General features: G+C 43.3%; 1 protein-coding gene across 2 annotated transcripts in view; it reads left to right on the top strand.

The window, feature by feature from the left end:
- Window positions 1-18,434, top strand: part of ccser2a (coiled-coil serine-rich protein 2a) — a 56,744-nt gene extending 38,310 nt beyond the window's left edge. Inside the window, exons 5-11 of one of the 2 annotated variants that reach the window (XM_034552793.1) lie at window positions 360-468; window positions 618-798; window positions 2,326-2,391; window positions 2,529-2,657; window positions 5,707-5,853; window positions 11,592-11,676; window positions 15,876-16,083. In XM_034552793.1, coding sequence (XP_034408684.1) covers window positions 360-468; window positions 618-798; window positions 2,326-2,391; window positions 2,529-2,657; window positions 5,707-5,853; window positions 11,592-11,676; window positions 15,876-15,967 — 809 coding nt within the window. In that variant the 3' untranslated portion in view covers window positions 15,968-16,083. Of the gene's footprint in view, window positions 1-359; window positions 469-617; window positions 799-2,325; window positions 2,392-2,528; window positions 2,658-5,706; window positions 5,854-11,591; window positions 11,677-15,875 lie in introns of both variants that reach the window. The other variant, XM_034552792.1, reaches the window with a different exon arrangement.
- The last annotated feature ends 383 nt before the right edge of the window (window positions 18,435-18,817 follow it).

The raw sequence follows: 18,817 nt of genomic DNA, 5'->3' as shown, positions 1-18,817 counted from the left end.
CAATCATCACCATAAGATATGAAAAACTGACTTTCAGCCTTGCATTTTGTGTTTGTGTGTGTACCTGTGTGGAGTGGTAATAATAGACAGAAACTGCCAGAGAAAAATTGAGAACAAAAAAAAGATATATTTAGCAGAATACTGCTTGTCTTCAAACACAAACATGTACTATTTTTCATTTCAACAAATAACAGCAGAAATAGAAGACATCTTCCTAAACTTTGCATCTACAGCATACCGAAACACATTTTTTTAAAATACATTTCAGGTCAGATAGCACAGTGTATATGATCTTTTATCTCTCACATGCACACGTTATTTTACTCTGACTAACTGTGCGCTAAATTCTTCCCGTATAGACGCTGACAGGATGTCCCACTTGGAGCGATCAGAGAGGGCTGGTCGGCAGGGGCAGCGGCGCAGACACCATCGCTGGAATGGACCCGATCACTTCTACAATGATAGCAGGTTGTTTAGGCCTGAAAGAGTGATACGTGTTGCCAGAGAAGAAATAAAAAGCAGAAATGTAAAATGTAAAAACACAAAGCTAACGTCTTTCTGTTCTTCCGTCTGCCTGACTCTCTGTGACTGTTTCTCTCTTTTTGTCTCTTTCTCAGGGCCCATGTTGTCCAGCACTACGATGGTCTCAAGGCTTCGAGGATCTCTTCAACGCCTGTCCCATCTGAAGGCCGGCAGGTTGGCTACAAGGCGATGCTGGATGAACTCACACTCAAGCACATGACTCAGGACTGCAGCTTGCTTAAGAATCAGCTGCTCAGGCTCAAAACATTACTACAGGTTTGTTCGACCCACTGTTGCAAATGAATGAACACAAACGCGTACAGCAACACTTACGAATGCAGGCGTATACGCACAAACACATTCACACAAAACACATGTCTTCTTCTTCTGTATGCACTGTCCAGTGACAGAAAACTCAGACTCTTATATGTTTGTCGTCGTCCACCCTCAAATTGCATAATTAGTTTTAGTATTGTTTGTGTTTGATCTCAGCTGCGGTTTTGTCTAATAAATGCAGAGTGTTAAATGTAGTAATTACCTTTCAGGCGTAAAATGCATCATTGTCCTCATTGTGTTCAGCAACATGAAAAGTATTTTCTGACAAAGCTGAACAAAGCTAGTTTTATTTTTAATGTGGTTCCACATAAAGTATTCAAACGTTTTTAAATGTTTATTCACATCGATGTAATGAGTCCTGTCATCACACGGTGCTGCTACCCTGTATTTAATTAATGAAAGATGTTAAGATCATTTTTTACAGGTTTTTAATGTGCTGCACAAGTGTCAAAGCATTTCTTTTTTTCCTTCAAGATATTAGATGCTCTTGGCCTCCTTCTCTTGTAATGCACATGTGATTTCATGTTAGCATCTTAGCATTAGTGCGTGCATATAAAGGTATAAATCTGTGCTTTTGTGAATTTGATAACTTAATAGATCTTTCTCTATCAGTTTGTCAGTCTGAGAACTCCATTTAATTGGAAGAGTAAAGTGTGACACGAGAGAAATAAAATATGTCAGCGACAGAAATGTGTTCTTGCATTGGAGATGAAATGACGCCTCGACTCAATTTACCCTCGACAACATAAAAGTCACATTTACACATTTCAATCAAATGTCTCCTGCAGATGCATTGTGCTCACTGCAATTAGTCAACCGCTTTGGCTGCATGGCCTCGGGAGGGAAGATATGTCTGTGGCCCAATCGGCAACTCTGTTCTTAAAATGGGCCTCCAGCTTTGCTGAATCCTAATTGATCTTTGCATTATTGTAACAGTCAGTCATATGGAACTGCTGGTTGTAACTACATTAATCTCCCTGACCTGAATACGGAGCAGGTGGAATGTAGTTAGTAAAACTTTCACAAAAAAACAACTCTTGGCCTGATAAAATATGCAATTTCAGAAATTTAAATTGTTGTGCTCAAATGACCTGTGATTGTCATTTATCATTATTCTTGTTCACCAAATACTTAATCAAACAGTAATTGGTAAAATAATCAATGAATGCAATATACGGGATGAAGTGTGGATCTGCTTTGGGGGGAAATACAAACATTTATTTTTGTAGTCGATAAAATGCATGTATTTAAAGTTCACAACAACACTCAGTGCTGCCTCAGGTGTCTTACACTGGTGGCTGACAGTTTAGGGTCAGGAGAGTACACCTGCTTAAGAGTAACGTTCTTCCACTGGAGCAAAATATTGCTCTTGAGGCATGCCGAAGGCAATAGTCATTGATCCAGCTCACCGTGTCGTCTGTGTCTGTGTGTGTGTGTGTGTGTGTGTGTGTGTCTGCTGTGTGCTAGCTCGAGGATACCGAATCTCCAGCAGATGTTCCTGAAGAGGCTGAAGACAATACCACTGCATCACAGGTGAAAAACGTTATCTTAGGTTTATAGCAAGGATTGTTTTGATACACTGTATATATATATATATATATATATATATATATAAATAAAATAAAAACAATCTTTTCAGGTAACTGGATCATGTGTGTCTGTGTTTTCAGACGGAGGAGCTGATTAAGGAAGTGCAGTTGCTCAGAGAGGAGCTGAGGAGTCGAGACAAAACCATTGCTCAGCTCACGTTTCAGTGTCAACAGCTACAACAACAACAACAACATCAGCGGGAACAAATGGTGAGGTGGTGTGAGCAGGGCCGATACACGTGTACAGTATGACATGGGGAACGTGTATAGTGTATATAACAAACTGAAGGCAATAGTCTAAACAAAGATCTGCTTCCAGCCAATAGATCTGACAATGTCCGATCAAGATCTCTGTTGGATCAAAATGTCGCTCTGCAAATGACATTTCCTGGGAGCTATGAGTACAGCGTGCAGATGTTTTGCTTTTACTGTGGCAGGATTAACACAAGACAGTTGATATTTGTATGTAGGTCCAGAATGTGAGTTATTTCTGTTTGATATATTTGAGTGAGATCAGAAACGGATGCAAAATGAACGCAGCGAGAATTTGCTTGTGCAAATCAAGAAATGTACATCACAGGTGTTTTCTTAGGAGGAAGGAAGAGCATGTATTTAGTGTTTTTAATGTACAGAGTGGGCGGACAGAACAATACAACTTACTGTGCTTCAGACAAGACGTGGACCATGGACACAAATGCATGGTTTAGATTAAATTGTTGCTGTTATGAAGGAGTTTCTACGTGAAGTATCTAAGAATGAAAAACGACAGCATGGTGACGCTCTTACACAGGTGATCGCTGCTCATACATAGAACATCAATGCAGGTTCATCTTCAGTTGTGTGTTAGAGGATCTAGACGCGTGATCCTCAAGCACATACAAACAGGCCTGTCCAAGTCCTGTGCTCATGTTTGCTGATTGCTTTCATGAGCTGCAAACGTGTACTGTATCTTCTCTTCGGGGAGTTCACTGCTGTGACACCAATTCTCTGACAGATCTGAGATGGTTAAAAGCATGCCCTTCCTTTTATCTTTTGTTTACCCCAATACCTGATTTATCCGATTTTATTATTCATCCGAAGACAAAGCACGGTCAGAAGAGAATAGAGCAAACAAGGAGAGGAGAAAATATTCTATAAATTTAATCTGTCAGCGAGGGACTGATACAAACACACAGTGTGGAAGACACGTGGTACAGGGCCAACATTCAGATGTCTAGTTGTCAGCGAAGACATACCGTGGTGCCCTTTATCTCAGGTGGGAGTTCAGTTCTGCACTCACACGTGCACTCGCACGTGCGCGTACTTGCACGGCTGCGAATGCCCACCAATAACCTCCGGTCTGTTCGCTTTTAGCTCCCTCTATCTCCCCTCTCTAACATTCATTAGTGTCTTGACCAGGCTCTCTTGTTAGCCAAACAAACCGTGTGCTTTGGCTGACATTATTCAAATCCCTGCCGTATCGAGAAAAATAGCAAAATGTCAACGCCAGGCCTGTCCTCCAGCCTGCCTGCCGCATACTATCCCTCCAATTAGAAAGAGCACCCGCCCACAGAATTCTCTTCAGCCGAGCACAATACGGTCGCAACCTCACCCACAGTACGAAAAGAGAGTAAGAAAAAGCTGGGACATATGTTCAGATCTCTGCCTGACATTAATGAATGTAGAACATTAATGAATGTAGTTGTCGGCGGCGGAGAGGGGGGGGGGGGGGGGGGGGAGAGAATGAAGATGAGACGGAAACACATTTGCTCTGCTGACCCTGTCTTGGAAGCACTGTGTGGGCCATCCGGGTGCTTGGTGAGAGGAATGCTGAACATGGTTTGTGTTCTCATTTCCTCAGATGCCGGACAGGTTTGAACAACGAGGAAGCCGTTCAAACAAACACATCGGGCTCGGATCCATTCAATGTGCCGACGAACTCTTGCATTCTTTTAGATGTGAGAAAAACCATTTAGAGCGACGCTGGTTCAGAGTGTGTGAAGACTGCCATTCATTTGGCTCCTACGATATCTCGAGTTAGAAAGTCGTAGGCGGCGAGACCTGCTGCTCGTCCTTCAAACCGGTTGAGAGATGATATTACAGTTGGTTAAGAGTCAGGTGTGTGAGAGAGGTGAAGTGTTACAGAGACCGAAGACGGGGGGACAGTTAACTGAATTGAACACAACGGAGTAATAAGAAAACAATAGAGTAGCTAGGTGTGTGCGTGTGTGTGTGTGTGTGTGTGTGTGTGTGTGTGTGTGTGTGTGTGGTGGGGGGGGGGGGGGGTGAGCCTGAGAGTAGAGCAAATTAAATGATGGCAGAGAGGAAAGTGGAGCTATCACAGACAGAAAACTCATTTCTCAGTCTGACTTGTCAGAATGCAGTATTGGATGCAGCTTCCACCGCCGTTGAGGCTGACTGCTCATGATTATGTGCTCTTCTGGTTTGAGCTGCATTGAAGTTTCCCCCTAAAGCTGTGGCAAAAAGTAGCAATTTCTGTCAGATTTTGCCATATACTTTGCAGCCAAGCACAAGTTGCTCTGCTATTTATTCACGCATACAAAGATTCTTACAGAAACGGTTACAAAATGATTTAATGCACCTCGTTAGTTGCTCTGTCGTTTATTTCTATATTGGATTGAGTTAATTGCTAATTGTAAAGGCTCATAAGTCACATGTAATACTCACATCAGTTAGTCAGTCAAAGTGGTTTTACCAGATGAAGAAGGAGGTAATTTTCTGTGAACATGCGCTTCAAGTAAATATCAATGAGTTTAATTTACTGCAAGACCTTTAACTGTTTCCATCCTGGTCTTGATTTTTTACTTCCAATGTCCCGTCACGTCATCTGAAGAAGTGGAGATACAGGATGACATTTCATTGCTGCTGCCTCATAATGTGTGTGGCTTTGAGTTAAAATGCCACCAGTTGTATTTGTGAATTTAAAAACAGCCTCGTAATAAATAAGATGCACTGAAACACATATATATAGTTTAGTTTTGGTCTGTTTATAGATACTATGTGGGTGGTTTACTGCTTAGATTTTACATTTAGACAACTGGTGATGCCACATTTTATTCATGCTCTTCAAAGTAAATTGATTCCTTTTGAAGTATTTTCTGAAGCCATTTCTGATTGAAACGATTAATTGCACTGTTCTTTCACTGCTCTGCAGAGGGCCTCGCTTATTGCTAGCGTGACTGCAGAAGCGCACGTAAAAGATAATTATTACAATATTCTACGCTTTCTTTTATTGATTTATTCATTCTTGCTCCCTCAGCCTGCCCAAGGATGGCCGGTCAGGTGCCAGTGCCACCACCAGAGGGCTCCCTCTTCACTACGACAGAGCGACGGACCGATGGACAAGCGGATGCAGCATCACTACGACAAGGCCACCCAGACGTCCTGGAGACCACCTAGCCTTGCCGTGAGTCCAAACATTCACAGCGCCCGTGACGGCCCTCTGGGTTGTTTTGCAAAACAGGGATTTCTTAAATCTGACACTGGTTCTGAATAATATGTGTGTTTCACCTCATTTCAAACGTCAAGTGCTATTAGATACCAGCACTAGCCTGGTTCAGTGGTGCCCATCTCATTTTAACACTCACATTTCCCGTTCATTTGCTGCCTCTCTCAGGCCAGCCATGTCTGAATTGTTCAATGACTACATCATGTCCCCATCATGTCCCCAATACAAATTACTGGGTTGTCAGTGGGACTGTCTCACTCTCTCATACGCAGATCATACACTGAGCAGGGAGTTGTGAGCCTGGTGTTGATGTTCGAGTGCCTGAGAAAGATGAACAGTTGGAGGGTGGGAGGAAAAGAGAGAGGGATTCATGGAGAGAAAGAGAGACACACTGAGACCAAGAGGTGGAAGATGGATAGATGTGTGTTCAATGTGTTCAGTATCATGCCGCACTAGCATGCTGTGTGGCAGCCAAGTATTGATTCAATAGCAGGAGTGCCACAGGGAGGAGGCCTAGTAAACACTCTCCTAATTGACCTGCTCTCAGCCGTCAGTGTGTCGCACGCACGCACGCACGCACAAAGAGGCCGAAGTGTAAGTATAGACAATAATTTAATTTAAAAATGAGAAAGAAAAAATAAAAAGATTTCCACTGTTATCAGTATAATTGTAGCAATAACTAATATAAATGAGGTTGCTGGTGAAAGATTATTTGTACAAAAGTACATTTGGTTGGAGAACACATGAGCTGCAGAGGAAGAGAATTAAGGATAAAACAAACCAAGCTCACTAACTACAGTGGGTCCCTGCTTACCACAGGAGCATATGGTTGAACAGTTGCTATGGCAACCATCAAAGCAGGGCTAGTTGTGTTTCGACAGGAAGCATCTCTGTGGTGGAAACATGTACCTGTGACCTGGAACGCCAGGTGTATAATATCCCACAATAACACAGTTGAAGCTTTCCTTTCTATACTGTCGACTGTTTAAGATATTTTTTTTTAATTCCAGTTACTTTGTCATCACCAGAGTGGAGAATATTTCCAGCCGCACTGTGGGGACAAACACATTATGTTCGTGGCATTTTATTTTTCAGAGCCTGCGATTGCTCTAAAAGGTTAGCGCAGATTTTTCTTGACAAGGTGACAAGAAAAGAGCGCACAGAGTAAACAAATAGCAGAGAGAAAGGGATGTTTTCTCTCTCTGTTATTCATACTTTTATATCGAATCAAAAGCTTTCGGTATCACAACGACAAGTTTAGCACCTCCGGCATGCCCGGGTTCACAGTGTTCCTCAAACAATGCTTTACTTTCACCTTGTGTTTTTCACACAATCCTTCAATGCATTTTTCTAAATCTGGCTCTCGAGCGATTCACTTTATAACCTTTGTCATTTTTTTAAACAAATATTATTTTATTTTCCGTCTGTATTTCACTTTTTAGTATTTCTCCTCCAAAACAAGCACGCACGCACACAAACGCATACACACACACACACACACACACACACACACACACACACACACACACACGCACACACAGGTTCGTAATCTACTGTCATCTTTATTGTTTTTTTCCTCTTGCTCTCTGAAAGGCCGTTTCCTGTTGATTTTCGGCTCCTCTGACATTTAAAGTGCCGCTTCATCATAGCGCTGGAGTAGCTCTTGCCTTGTGATAGTATTTTTTGAGTGCTCAGCAGAAAAGATCGGCCTAGAATAATTTTAATGTCAAAGGACATCCGCTATAGTCTTTTTATAGCTTTAATTCTGATATCTAGTTGCCTTATCAGTATCCCACAGGCTAAAGGGTGCTACTGGGCGGTCTAGTGAGTCCTAGGCATTCCAGCAACATGAACTTTTAGCTCATATTACCAGTACAACAATAGAGTAAGCTTGTGGTTTATGACCCTTGGACATGGCTATTTAAGGGCTTTACTTTTTGTTACACTTTATTATTCAAGCGGTTGATATATTCACTTCTAGAGAGCCATTCAAGACATTGTGGGCTGTTGTTGCTGAGTAGACTGCTTCAAACAATCTCCCTGTTTGTGATGAACTCATCTTTTTACCTCTTCTCAATCTGTAGGAAGGCTTTGGCATCGTATCCTAACCAACCGCTTTTGGGCACGAGCACCCGCAGCTTCCCATTTTAATCTGCCTAAAATCCCATTTTGAGTCCAAAAGCATGCTCAGGAAAACAAAAGTCTCACAATATGGCGTGAGTATATATACATGAGTATATTGCTGTCATTTTACAACTCACAGAGAAATAGTGGACATGCTTGGAGCAGCAAGACGCACATGTAGTGTGGAACTGGAAACTAGTGTCACTAGTGTCTGCGGAGCAATCACAGACGGCATCAGCAATGTTTCCTTTGCCTCCTCTGCTTTTCGCAAAACAAATAAAAAGTATTTAAGTAATTTCAGATCTAGAACAATAGAAAACGGGTGCATTGTGTTTTGTGTGTGTGTGTGTGTGTGTGTGTGTGTGGTCTCAAGTGCGGGCCACACTCAGTGTGACTGAACAATGGGTTCAGCAGACTGAGGACCAGAGAGCTGACCTTGTTAATAACCCAGATAAACAATCACGCAGATGAGCAGCAGCAGTGAAACAATGGCAACACAATAGGCAATGTTTCATCAGCGGCAGACAGAGGAGATAATTACAGCTACCCTCCTACTCCCTCTCTGCCTTTTAAACATCCTCCAATTCACCTCTTCTTCAGGGGTCTTTTTTATCACTCCGGCTCTCTCGCTCTGCTTTCTTTCTTTCTGTCTCGCTTCAGTGATTTCTTTCTTTCGCTCCCTGTGTTTTTCTCTCCGTCATCCTTCCTTTGACATTACCTCTCTACTTTTTAGCTCGGCTGTAATTAGATCAATTTGCTGTCACAGTAAGAGAGAGAGAGAGAGAGAGAGAGAGAGAGAGAGACAGGCAGGCAGGGGGATTGAACAAGCTTAGTGATCAGTGTTAAGCTGTAGGTTGAAAGAACAAGTTTCTCCCCTCTCAGATCCTGACATTACCTCTCTGCCTACACTCCCTCCGTCTGCCCCCTTGCATCACAGACACACCGTCGCACGTACACACTCATTAATACTCCACGCACAGCCGTGTCACCTCGGACAGGTGAGGATTTAATTGCCAAAGTCTGTGAAGTGAGACGCTGCGGCCAAACCTGAGGTATTAGCCGTAGCCAACCACGAGAAGCTCTGTGTAGTGGATTGGAGGATTAGCGTCATGGAGTCCTCTAAATACTGTTGTTATTTGATGAAAAGGCTGTAAGATCACAAAGAACAACCTTTGACTTTTAATTCTTTGCAAAGTTTTGCTTTGGGACTCTGCACAGACGAGGCGGGCCTCGAGTGAACAGACTACTACGACCATTACTCATATGGTAGTTATATGTTGGTGAGAATGACCTTTATAACATTTGATTTGTTGTTTTAAATTTATTATCCCTTTTTGCACCAGTTTTCTTAGAAATTTGCTGCCAAATTCCACGTGCACTCTCGCTTGTTTTCCTCTTGTGAAGAGTTGTGTTCAAGGCCCACTGCGCATCGAACCCGGGTGCTCTGCACTGGTGTGAGAGAAATGAAAGACATTTTTGATGGAATATGAAAAAGCGTTCCTATTTTCACAATTGCTTGTCTCCCTGTCTTTGTAAAGCTCTGTCAGACCTTCATTGGAGAGTCTTCACCGCGATGAAAAACCGGAAGATTGACAGGCTTTGCTGCTTCCGAGGTCTAATAACGCTGCCAGACACTGTCAGAAACATTGTAGAGCCCTCCAACAGACCCTCTTGTTCTCACCACCTGAGGTTTTTCTCCCTGCAAATGAAGCCTCGGCGGGAGGCTTCTGCCAAGACCTCCCGCTGAAGCAGTGGTTGGTGTTCAAGGAAGGACATGGATGAGAACAGATCAGGGCAACTCATTCCTCCCCCTGTAGTAGACGCACTAGGGGGGGCTCTGAAATAACTTGTGACCTGTTAGGACGTTGCTGCTTTCTCCTCCTTGTCTGTTATCTGTTTACTCCCCCCCCCCCCCCCCCCCCCCCCCACTTCAAGAGGTTCAGTGCTTCTCTTTTCTATAATAGAGTTTGAGCTGCAGCCCTCTCCACAGCAGAGGAAAGAAGGGATACGAAGGGATCTGCTTAACGTGATGGCCATGCTTCCCCTTCACTTTGCCTCTCCTGATGGGGATCTTTGAATTGCTTGACCTGGAGATGTTCTGCCAATGAAAGGGCTCGTCTCCTTTCAGCTACATGCGTGTGCACAGATGCACACACGTGGTTTTTCTGGTTTCAAATAAATGTTCAGACGAGAAAAGGAAAATGTGACAAATTAGAGCATGTAGACAGAAAATGGGGTAAAACAAAAGTCTGACATATTCACAATGAACCACACTTTCAATGTTTTCAGTCACATTGTGCCTCAGTTAGATTAGATTGTTAGACTGACTAATTCTACTCAATAAAAGTACCATCCTTTCAGATCGTCTTAACCCAAGACCGATGTACTAAAGGGAATCTGAAAAGTATCTTTATCATATTCAGTAGACATACGATATATTCACAACGAGTGATGGCATCCCATCTTTATGATATTGTTAATATTGTTAATATTCAAAGTGATGGGTGGAAACGTTCTCCTTTCCGGTGTCACCTTGGTTTTTGCACCGCCTAAAATTTAGTGCTCTTCTTCAATGGATTGTAGTCTTGGCACTGGGGATTTTATTAAATAGATTTATGAGAAACAACATGAAGACTATTGGAAGTCTCCAGGTATAGCGAATGTTTTATCGGACAATGAGTGTAACGGGTCAAACAATGTGAGAAAATAATCTCCCGGGTTTGAGCAATTACACACATTATTGTGACAAAAGGTGTGGAGAACAATGCTTTGCTCCATGGTCATGTTTGTACAACAGGAGATTAATAATGTGATGTTGTGGAGAACTTAAGTGATTACAGCAGTCGCTCTCTCTCTCTCTGTGTGTGTGTGTGTGTGTGTGTGTGTGTGTGTGTGTCTGTGTGAAAACATGTCTGCATTTTTTTTCACAGCAATTAAGACTGGGCCCAAAATGTTGTCCATTGAAATACATTTGTGGTTTGAAGTGTGCAGCCAAACATTGCTCAAATCACTGAACTATAATGTGAATTCGAGTAGAGAAGTGTGCATAGACGCCAAATAGGACTCAATTGTGGGCAAATGGGTACCGAATTACCTTCATTTGAGGGAATAGTGCTGCCATAAAACAAATGGATCCTGGGTTGGATATTTCAAGACTATATTCTGTATGTGTGTAGCTCCAGTGAACAGTTGGATCAAGCAGATGCATAATATTGGCAGTTTACTGTATGATACTGTCAGCCAGAACAAAACTACTAACGGGTAAATGAAAGAGGGAGACTTGATGTTAACACTAACTATTATCAACACTAAAACTGAAATGTTTTAAGAACTTTGCAGCAAATCCGTTGGATGGATTTACCACTGACACGGTGTTTGAGTCTCTGTGCCGGTATGGCACGTGTGCAAATCTGCCCGTGTTTGATTGTGTGCTGTGTAAGTTGGGCTTTCCATACTCATTAACTGCAAGTGTGCGTGCTTTCTATGTTAGCATGCTTCTGTGTGTGTGTGTGTGTGTGTGTGTGTTCTGGTATGTCATACATGCCTTTTGTCCTTTGTGTTTCTCTGTGCAGGGTGCGCTGCCCACCCCTTTGCTGTCCCCGTGGCAGGCACAGCACCAGGGCTTGACCCGTACCAGCATGCCCCAGCGCAGACAGAGTGAGTCACTAACATCCTTTGCAGCCTCCGTTCCATGTTTTTATAACACAACATGTCCACAGGTCTGTAAATAGTCTAACTTTATCTCCAATTAAAACCCTCAGTACTCCTGAAATATCTTTGTTCCAGTAAGTAGAACCATTTTTTCATTGGGCAATAACAGGATTATTTTTCTTGGATGTCTCTTTTTCTGATTAATTTAAACAAGATTATTAACTAAACACAGTCTGACTTATTGGCCCCTTACCATTTACTTGTCTTATATCCCTGTGTTGCCCATGTATAGCTTCAGTTCCCCTTGAACTGTGTGTTGTCAGAAATCACCTGACTTTGTTGACTTTCTAAAACCCCTAAACTGTTTTGTAAAAATAATACATCCTCCCTATTTTATAATAATATACACTGAAAACTAATTATATAATTGTTTCCCTAACAGAGGATACATGACCATAACATGGTCTTTATTGAGAAAGACTGCACAGACAATGAAAGCACAAACACATTGAATCCCACAACAAAGCTATTGTATTCTGCTTTGCTGATGAGGTAGCAAGTAGAGAAGGCAGAGGAGGACAATGGCTAAATATACTGCAGAAAAATACACGTGTGTGAGAGCGATGAGCAAAAGAATAAATAAAAAGAGATAAAGAGAAGAACCCACTTTGTGTTCTTTTTGATCTATCCCCGCGGGGCTCCGCTTTGTATCAAGAGGGAAGGTGATACGAATAAGGCACAGGTGTATTTTTCTTTTAGAGCATCTCCAGGTTATTTCAAACTCAAGTGTCCTTGTGTTCATAGACTGTTTTGACAAATATGTGAGTACAGCCCAGCATTCAGTCAAAGGGAATTTGTCCTCCCACCCGTAGATCGCACGGTCCAATTAAACAAAAGACGGCATGTCAAACGATCAGCTGTACAGTTGGAGAAAAACTGAAGGAGGAGAGAGGAAATGCAACTGAGACATAGTAGAATACTGTCAGATTTGACGAATAGTGCTGTGGCTTCCCAGTTGGAGCTCTGGCAAACCAGCAAAGAGTTCTTGCCAGTAAAGCTGGTCTTTAGAAAGACACATTAGAGGAGGAACTTGACTCTTGACCCAGGTTGTGCTGAATGAGATGCAGTGATTATAATTTGCATTACATTTGTTTGCTTGTTTGTTGAACTAATGTGTGACCTTTTCTTACAAGCATGTTAATTCTGTATTAAAAATGTTTTTTTCTTCTTCTAATATGTCTGGTCCAGGTCCTCATTCTCTACCCTCTCTCTCTGCCTTTTAACCCTTTCTTCCCTCCTCTTCTCATCTCCGTCACTCAAACGATGAAATTGAATCGTCCGTGTTTCTCTCTGTTCCACCTTTGCCTCCCCACGCACAATGCGTATGACAAGGAGTGGAGCACCTAGTGCAGTACTTCAGTGACACGGCGCGGTACAGTAACGTTTCTTTAACATGCTGCCCTCACCTCCTGCACGCCGGGCTGTGGTTTTGTCGCCATGAGGCTCGACCGAAGCATGCCCTTCTACATCTGCGTCGGCATGCGTTCAATTCTACGTTGTTTTGGAGTTTGGATTTTGTGCATCTGTACTTGGACCTTTGGGTCTGCTCTTCTAAATAATAAGCCCTTTTCAGTTTTTATATTTTGGTTATTTTTTCACATTTCATTTATCTGTTTTTTGTGTCTTTTTAAAAAAAAATTGTTCCATCCTATCAAATGAAGTACATAAGCACTGTTACGCATGCATGGGTGAATCTCTCTGTGTGGGTTTGTTTTTCTATATTTCAATTCATTAAACATTCACAATGCATACCTTAAAGGGTTTGAATGGAGTGTATTGAAAGGAAAAACATGAAAGAAAACCCCTGTCTTATGGGATGTGAATGCATATCAGCGCTGCCCTGAGGAATCGCCTTCATTCTAACTCCACTATCAAAGCAGTTAAGCACAACAAGCCATGGACAAATCAAAGCTACCACACATCCTCTGCTCTTCTTACTCTATTTCCACTGCTGACATGCCAACACGATCCAAATCACCATTCTCACTCTCATCTATATTAAATCGTACCACAAACTGTAATCTCGCTTTGAAAGGAAGTGCCACCATATTGCCACTCGGACCAGTCTTCTGACAGACATAACGGGGATCATATAAGCCCTTATTCAAATTCTTGCATGTTGCTGTTCCAATCACGCAGACATTTCCCACGGTGAGAGAAGCGATGAGGTCGGTTACTTTGGGCCCTGACATCTTTCAGGTGCTTCAACTTGCTCTTTCTCGGTTAGAAAGAACATTTCCATTCAAAGTGATAGCCCCTCATTAGTGAGCCGAGATGATATTGGCAGTGCAGTGAAGAGATCAAGTGATTACTGTTAATTATTAATATCTGTAAGATAGATGGCAATCGTTATTATCCGTGACCTTATAGATACCGCATGTCGCCGGCACAGTGAGAGACTTCTTCCAATTAACTGCATCATATGTTCTTATTATAGGGGACATTTCAGTTGTTTGTTTTTTTTTACCATGATTCACAGTGTCCAAGACTGAAAAATAGCACCTGTATCTGTAATGATGATGTCTGGTTTATTGTTGAAGATGAACTTGGTGACACCCGTCCTTTTGTAGGGAGTGCTCACTCCGACTGAATCAGTAGGAGCTGTAGTGTACGTCAAAGCTTAAAAGAAAAGAAAACTTGATCAGATGCTCACGATGTGACCGACGGACTAATCAGAGCTATTGTAAGCAGCAACACGATCCTCCCTTATTATGTTTTTAAATGGCCGGCTGTGGAATCTTAAGACAGTATTTTCTTGCTTGAAAAAAAACAAACATGCAACAACAAGCTGACACTGAGAGGTGGGCTAGGGTTTTCGTAATATAGGCTCAAGGACGCTATGTGGCAGGGGACCAGGAGATGGAGCTGTGGCCTCGGACATCCGATCCCACTCACAATATAAAATGACTGTGGGTAGAAACGGGCACAGCAGCTTGACCTGCACAGCAATATATTCACATCCTCTTGAGATCTTTTTACTTTCAACTCGCAGAGGGGATGTTTCTTCTGAAACCGAGTTGATGCTTTTCGGTAGCTTGAGATGGTTTCCAGGTGGATTTAGATTATTTAGGTTCTGTTTGAAGGACATTGATGGAAAAAAAGCCAGTCCTTGGATTTCTGATAGCTTACAGAATCAGTCTCAAACTAAGTCGACTAACGTAAGACACAATATTTTTTTTTTTTATAGATGCTGAGGCTATAAGCTATTCAGAAAATGTTCCGATATACTATATCAAATATTCATATTTGACTTTTCGTATTGACTTTTTGTGATCTGCTCTTGTTGGTAGTTGTATTCACTAATAAACACTGTTGGCCATGTATTCTGCTTATCTTGAAATGTTGTGCAGAATAGTTGTAAACAAGGTTACAGCATCTTATGGAACTATACATCATCTGGGCAAATAGTGCTTGTAATAGCAAGATTGTATACGTTCCTCCTAAGTGGAGCACCAATAAGGCATGCTCAGCGAGTGGACACATATATCAAGAACACTTGTACAAATCGAAGGCAATCCAAAACAAATGTGTGGAAACAAATGCTAACTGTTGAGTCATAATTAGTTTCTGTTTGTGTCAGAGAACCCGTTAACTCAACGCTTTTGAATTGATGGCTTGTTGTTGCTTTCGTGCTGGATAATTAGCAGCTCTCTAACGCGCAGAAGAGAAAATGGGAACATAGGCGCCGGTGTATTTGTTGCCAGGCTGTAATAGGATCACATTGCACAGGTGTTCACGAGTCTGTGTTCGTACCTTGTGTGTCTCCTTGTGGAGGACAACACCGGTTGGTGTTTTTGAAGCCCCTCTGCAGCAGCGATAACAAAAGGAGTCAAAGACTTCAGTAGATCCCAGGCAACCACATGGCAAGGCTATTACTCTGCTTGTTATAACGTGCTGAATCAGGGCTTCCTCTGTGACTTTGCCTCTTCCATTGTAGGAATAGTTCAGCGACTGGCTCTGGAAACCAGCGGTGATATTAAAGAGTAACCAAACAGTTTTGAGAATTTTCTTTTCAAAAGCCCGGATTCCCCTAAATATTCAGCCAATCCTGGAACATGATAAAAACAACTCACAGCTGATCCATTACAATGTTATACCCATTTAACAAAATATCTCATTGATATATCTTTCCTCTTTTTCTGCAGCCTCAAGTACTACAGCCTTTCAACCCCTGCCTCAACGAGCACCTCCACCAGAGAAGACAAGTAAAAACTCCCCCCACCGAGGGCCACAGTGACCTCACGGGGTGTAGATCGGCAGAAGGAACGCGCATGGACAATGAACGTCCTCTTGAAGACCTTATGGCAGACGTGTCCGGGCCAGCAAACCCCGACAATCGGAGTCATCTCAGCACCCACCTGCGCCGCCCAGGCTCTGGGGCTCCTCAGGGGGTAACTGCCAGAGACGGTCCGACATCAGCAGCTCAGTCTGCAGCACAGCATGAACCGAAAGCCCCCGCTGTGATCGCGCAGAGCTTTGTCACTCCTAAATCTGCCGGTTCGACTAGCCCTCGCATGCTGCAGCCTCCGCGCCTCCACAAGCGCGTGTCTCTCACTTCACTCGAGACAGGGGGCACTGGCGGCTTCGCCTCTCTTAAGCCGGGGTGTTCCTTAAGGCCTCTGGCTAACCGGACCGAGCAGCTGCCCCCTCCGTCTAGAGGCCCTTCCTGCTTTAACACCGGGCCCCGGGTTCAGGCTCCGAGTCCATCTCGCACTTCACTGCTTCAGCCTCGCAGAGCATCACAGCCTAGCAGGGATCTATGGTGCTCCAATTCAAACCCAGAGGAGCCTGATCGGGGGACACTCGAAGACCCTGGGTCAGCTAAGATCCTGATCCCTTTGAGTCGCTCATGCCTCCCCAAGCCAAAGATTCCCTGAGGAGCTGAAAGCCATCCATCAAAACTTAAAACTGGAATCACTCTGACATGGATTTTCATCCCCCTCTCTCCTATGCCATAATAACAGTGTGACTGTTTCACCTTTCGAGTGTCAAAGGAGCAAACACTGAGCTCCTTAATCCACATGGACCATTCAGAGACTTTGGTATTTTTGCCTGTTTCTAAATTAGCATCTTCAACTCCAGCCTGAAATATAGAATGTAGCAAGATCTAATCTTCACAACCATTCATAGTTGTATTTGACAGTTTTCCGATTGATGGGTATATAAGGAAGATGAAACGTCAAGTTTACACGCCTTGCACATGAATGCTGCTGATGCACAGAAAGAGTGTGTCCATTCAGAGAAGTGAGCTTTCGTCTTGTAGTCGCCACTGGCTGTTATCAAATGTCAAAGTCTTGTTTCACTCGGCCTCGCACCGCCGTGCCCTCTGCCACGCCGGTGCGTTTGGTTTTAAACATGGAGGTGATGTGGATGTGACCTGTGCAGTGTAATAGAAGACCCAGGGGAAATGGAGGCAAAAACAAAAGTAGGAAAGAAGGAAAACAAGATCAAAATAACAGCGGCGGTGTGTGTGTATCAGAGTTCACTCCCACGCTGAATATAAGTCTTTGTGTAAGTGTGTGTGCAGTATGGAAGTGGGAGATGAGAGACAGGGGGGTGAGGTGCATAACTGTTAGTTCAGTTTGCTCTATACATCCTGATTGAACCTTTTAACCAGCACGTATTAGCAAAAGGGATCTCAGACCTAATACCATGCTGGTGATGGGGATATGATTAGAGAAACAGTGTGCAAGTGAGGAACTAGGACTCCTAATATAGCTGAAAAGAGCAGCGTAAAAAAGCAATCACACGCTTAGTTCTGCACACTGTAGGCTCACTCGTATCCATCCACACACACACACACACACGCACGCACACCCACCCACACACACACTCTGAAAAGTGTCTGTTATTTCATGGCTACTTTGTGAGACAGACAATAGCGAAGAGAGAACAGGAGGAATGTAACAAAGAGAGGAGTAATGGAGCTAATATCTTACAGTCTCATTATCTATACAACACAAAACATCTGCCCATCATGCGAGGAAATGCCACTCGTCTCTAGTGTTAATACATTTTGTTTGTGAACGTGTTAAAAACTTCGAGTTAAAAACACGCACAAATTATGATGTCTCCTTAATTTGGTGTAAGACCATTTGAGTCCAACTTTATTAAATAACATGACTTCTTTGAACTGTCTCCCTCACTGACCCACGCAAAGAAACATCAGCTAACGGGGACTCGTTAGATGTGTGAAGCTGCTGCCTGGAGAGAGTGTGTGTGTCTGTGTGTGTGTGTGTGTGTGTTTAAGTGTTTGAGCAGTCCCCCCCCCCCCCACACACTTCTCTGCTCGTCTCGCTCTCTTGCACATCTCTTTGGGAACATCAAAGGTATTAGTGCGTTATTTTCAGGTAGGCAGCCTTTGGGCTTTAGTGGTGTTTCTTGTGGGAGCTTCTGAGAATTGTGTTTATCTTTCCTTTTGTGGAGCCCGTTTGCAGTCAAACGCTCCCGAAATGTCCCCAACCGGAGAGCAGCAGTGTGTTAAAAAGGCCTTCTGACAGCAACTCTGCTCTCTTCTCCGTCACACCGCGTGACCGCTTGGTGTACGCCTCTGGCACCGTCCGGTCTACTGCGTCCAATAATGCACCCTACATAGACGGAGTGAGACGGAGAGAGAGAGTGACACGCGGAAACATCACACGCATACACATCCGGACACACAAGTTGCATAGACGGCTCTGACAAAACTCAAAGGGACACAAAACGCGAAGGGAACACACACACACACACACACACACACACACACACACACACACACACACACACACACACACACACACACACACACACACACACATCAGTTCACACTTCTCAGTAGCCAAATAAGTGTGCCCACACACACACACGTACACATATACTTTGAATGCTGTTGCAAAGTGCTTTGAAGTGTGTGTTGTGTTGTTTTGGTAGCTCTCACACAAAATGAGCTCTCCAAGTGCACATTGGTCCATCTGTCCGCTGTAGCCCAAAAAAAAGGTGGCCGGCCCTCGATTACCCTGGAAATGGGGAGAGGCTGGAAATGTGGATGTATGCGGCTGATAACACGTGTTTACCTGTTGGTCGGTTCAACACTGCACCAAACCGGCCA

The sequence above is a fragment of the Cyclopterus lumpus genome, chromosome 15, assembly GCF_009769545.1.
Source record: "Cyclopterus lumpus isolate fCycLum1 chromosome 15, fCycLum1.pri, whole genome shotgun sequence".
In the NCBI taxonomy this organism is placed as follows: Eukaryota; Metazoa; Chordata; class Actinopteri; order Perciformes; family Cyclopteridae; genus Cyclopterus; species Cyclopterus lumpus.
Note: the sequence above shows the minus strand (reverse complement) of the source record. Positions and strands in the feature narration are given on the sequence as shown.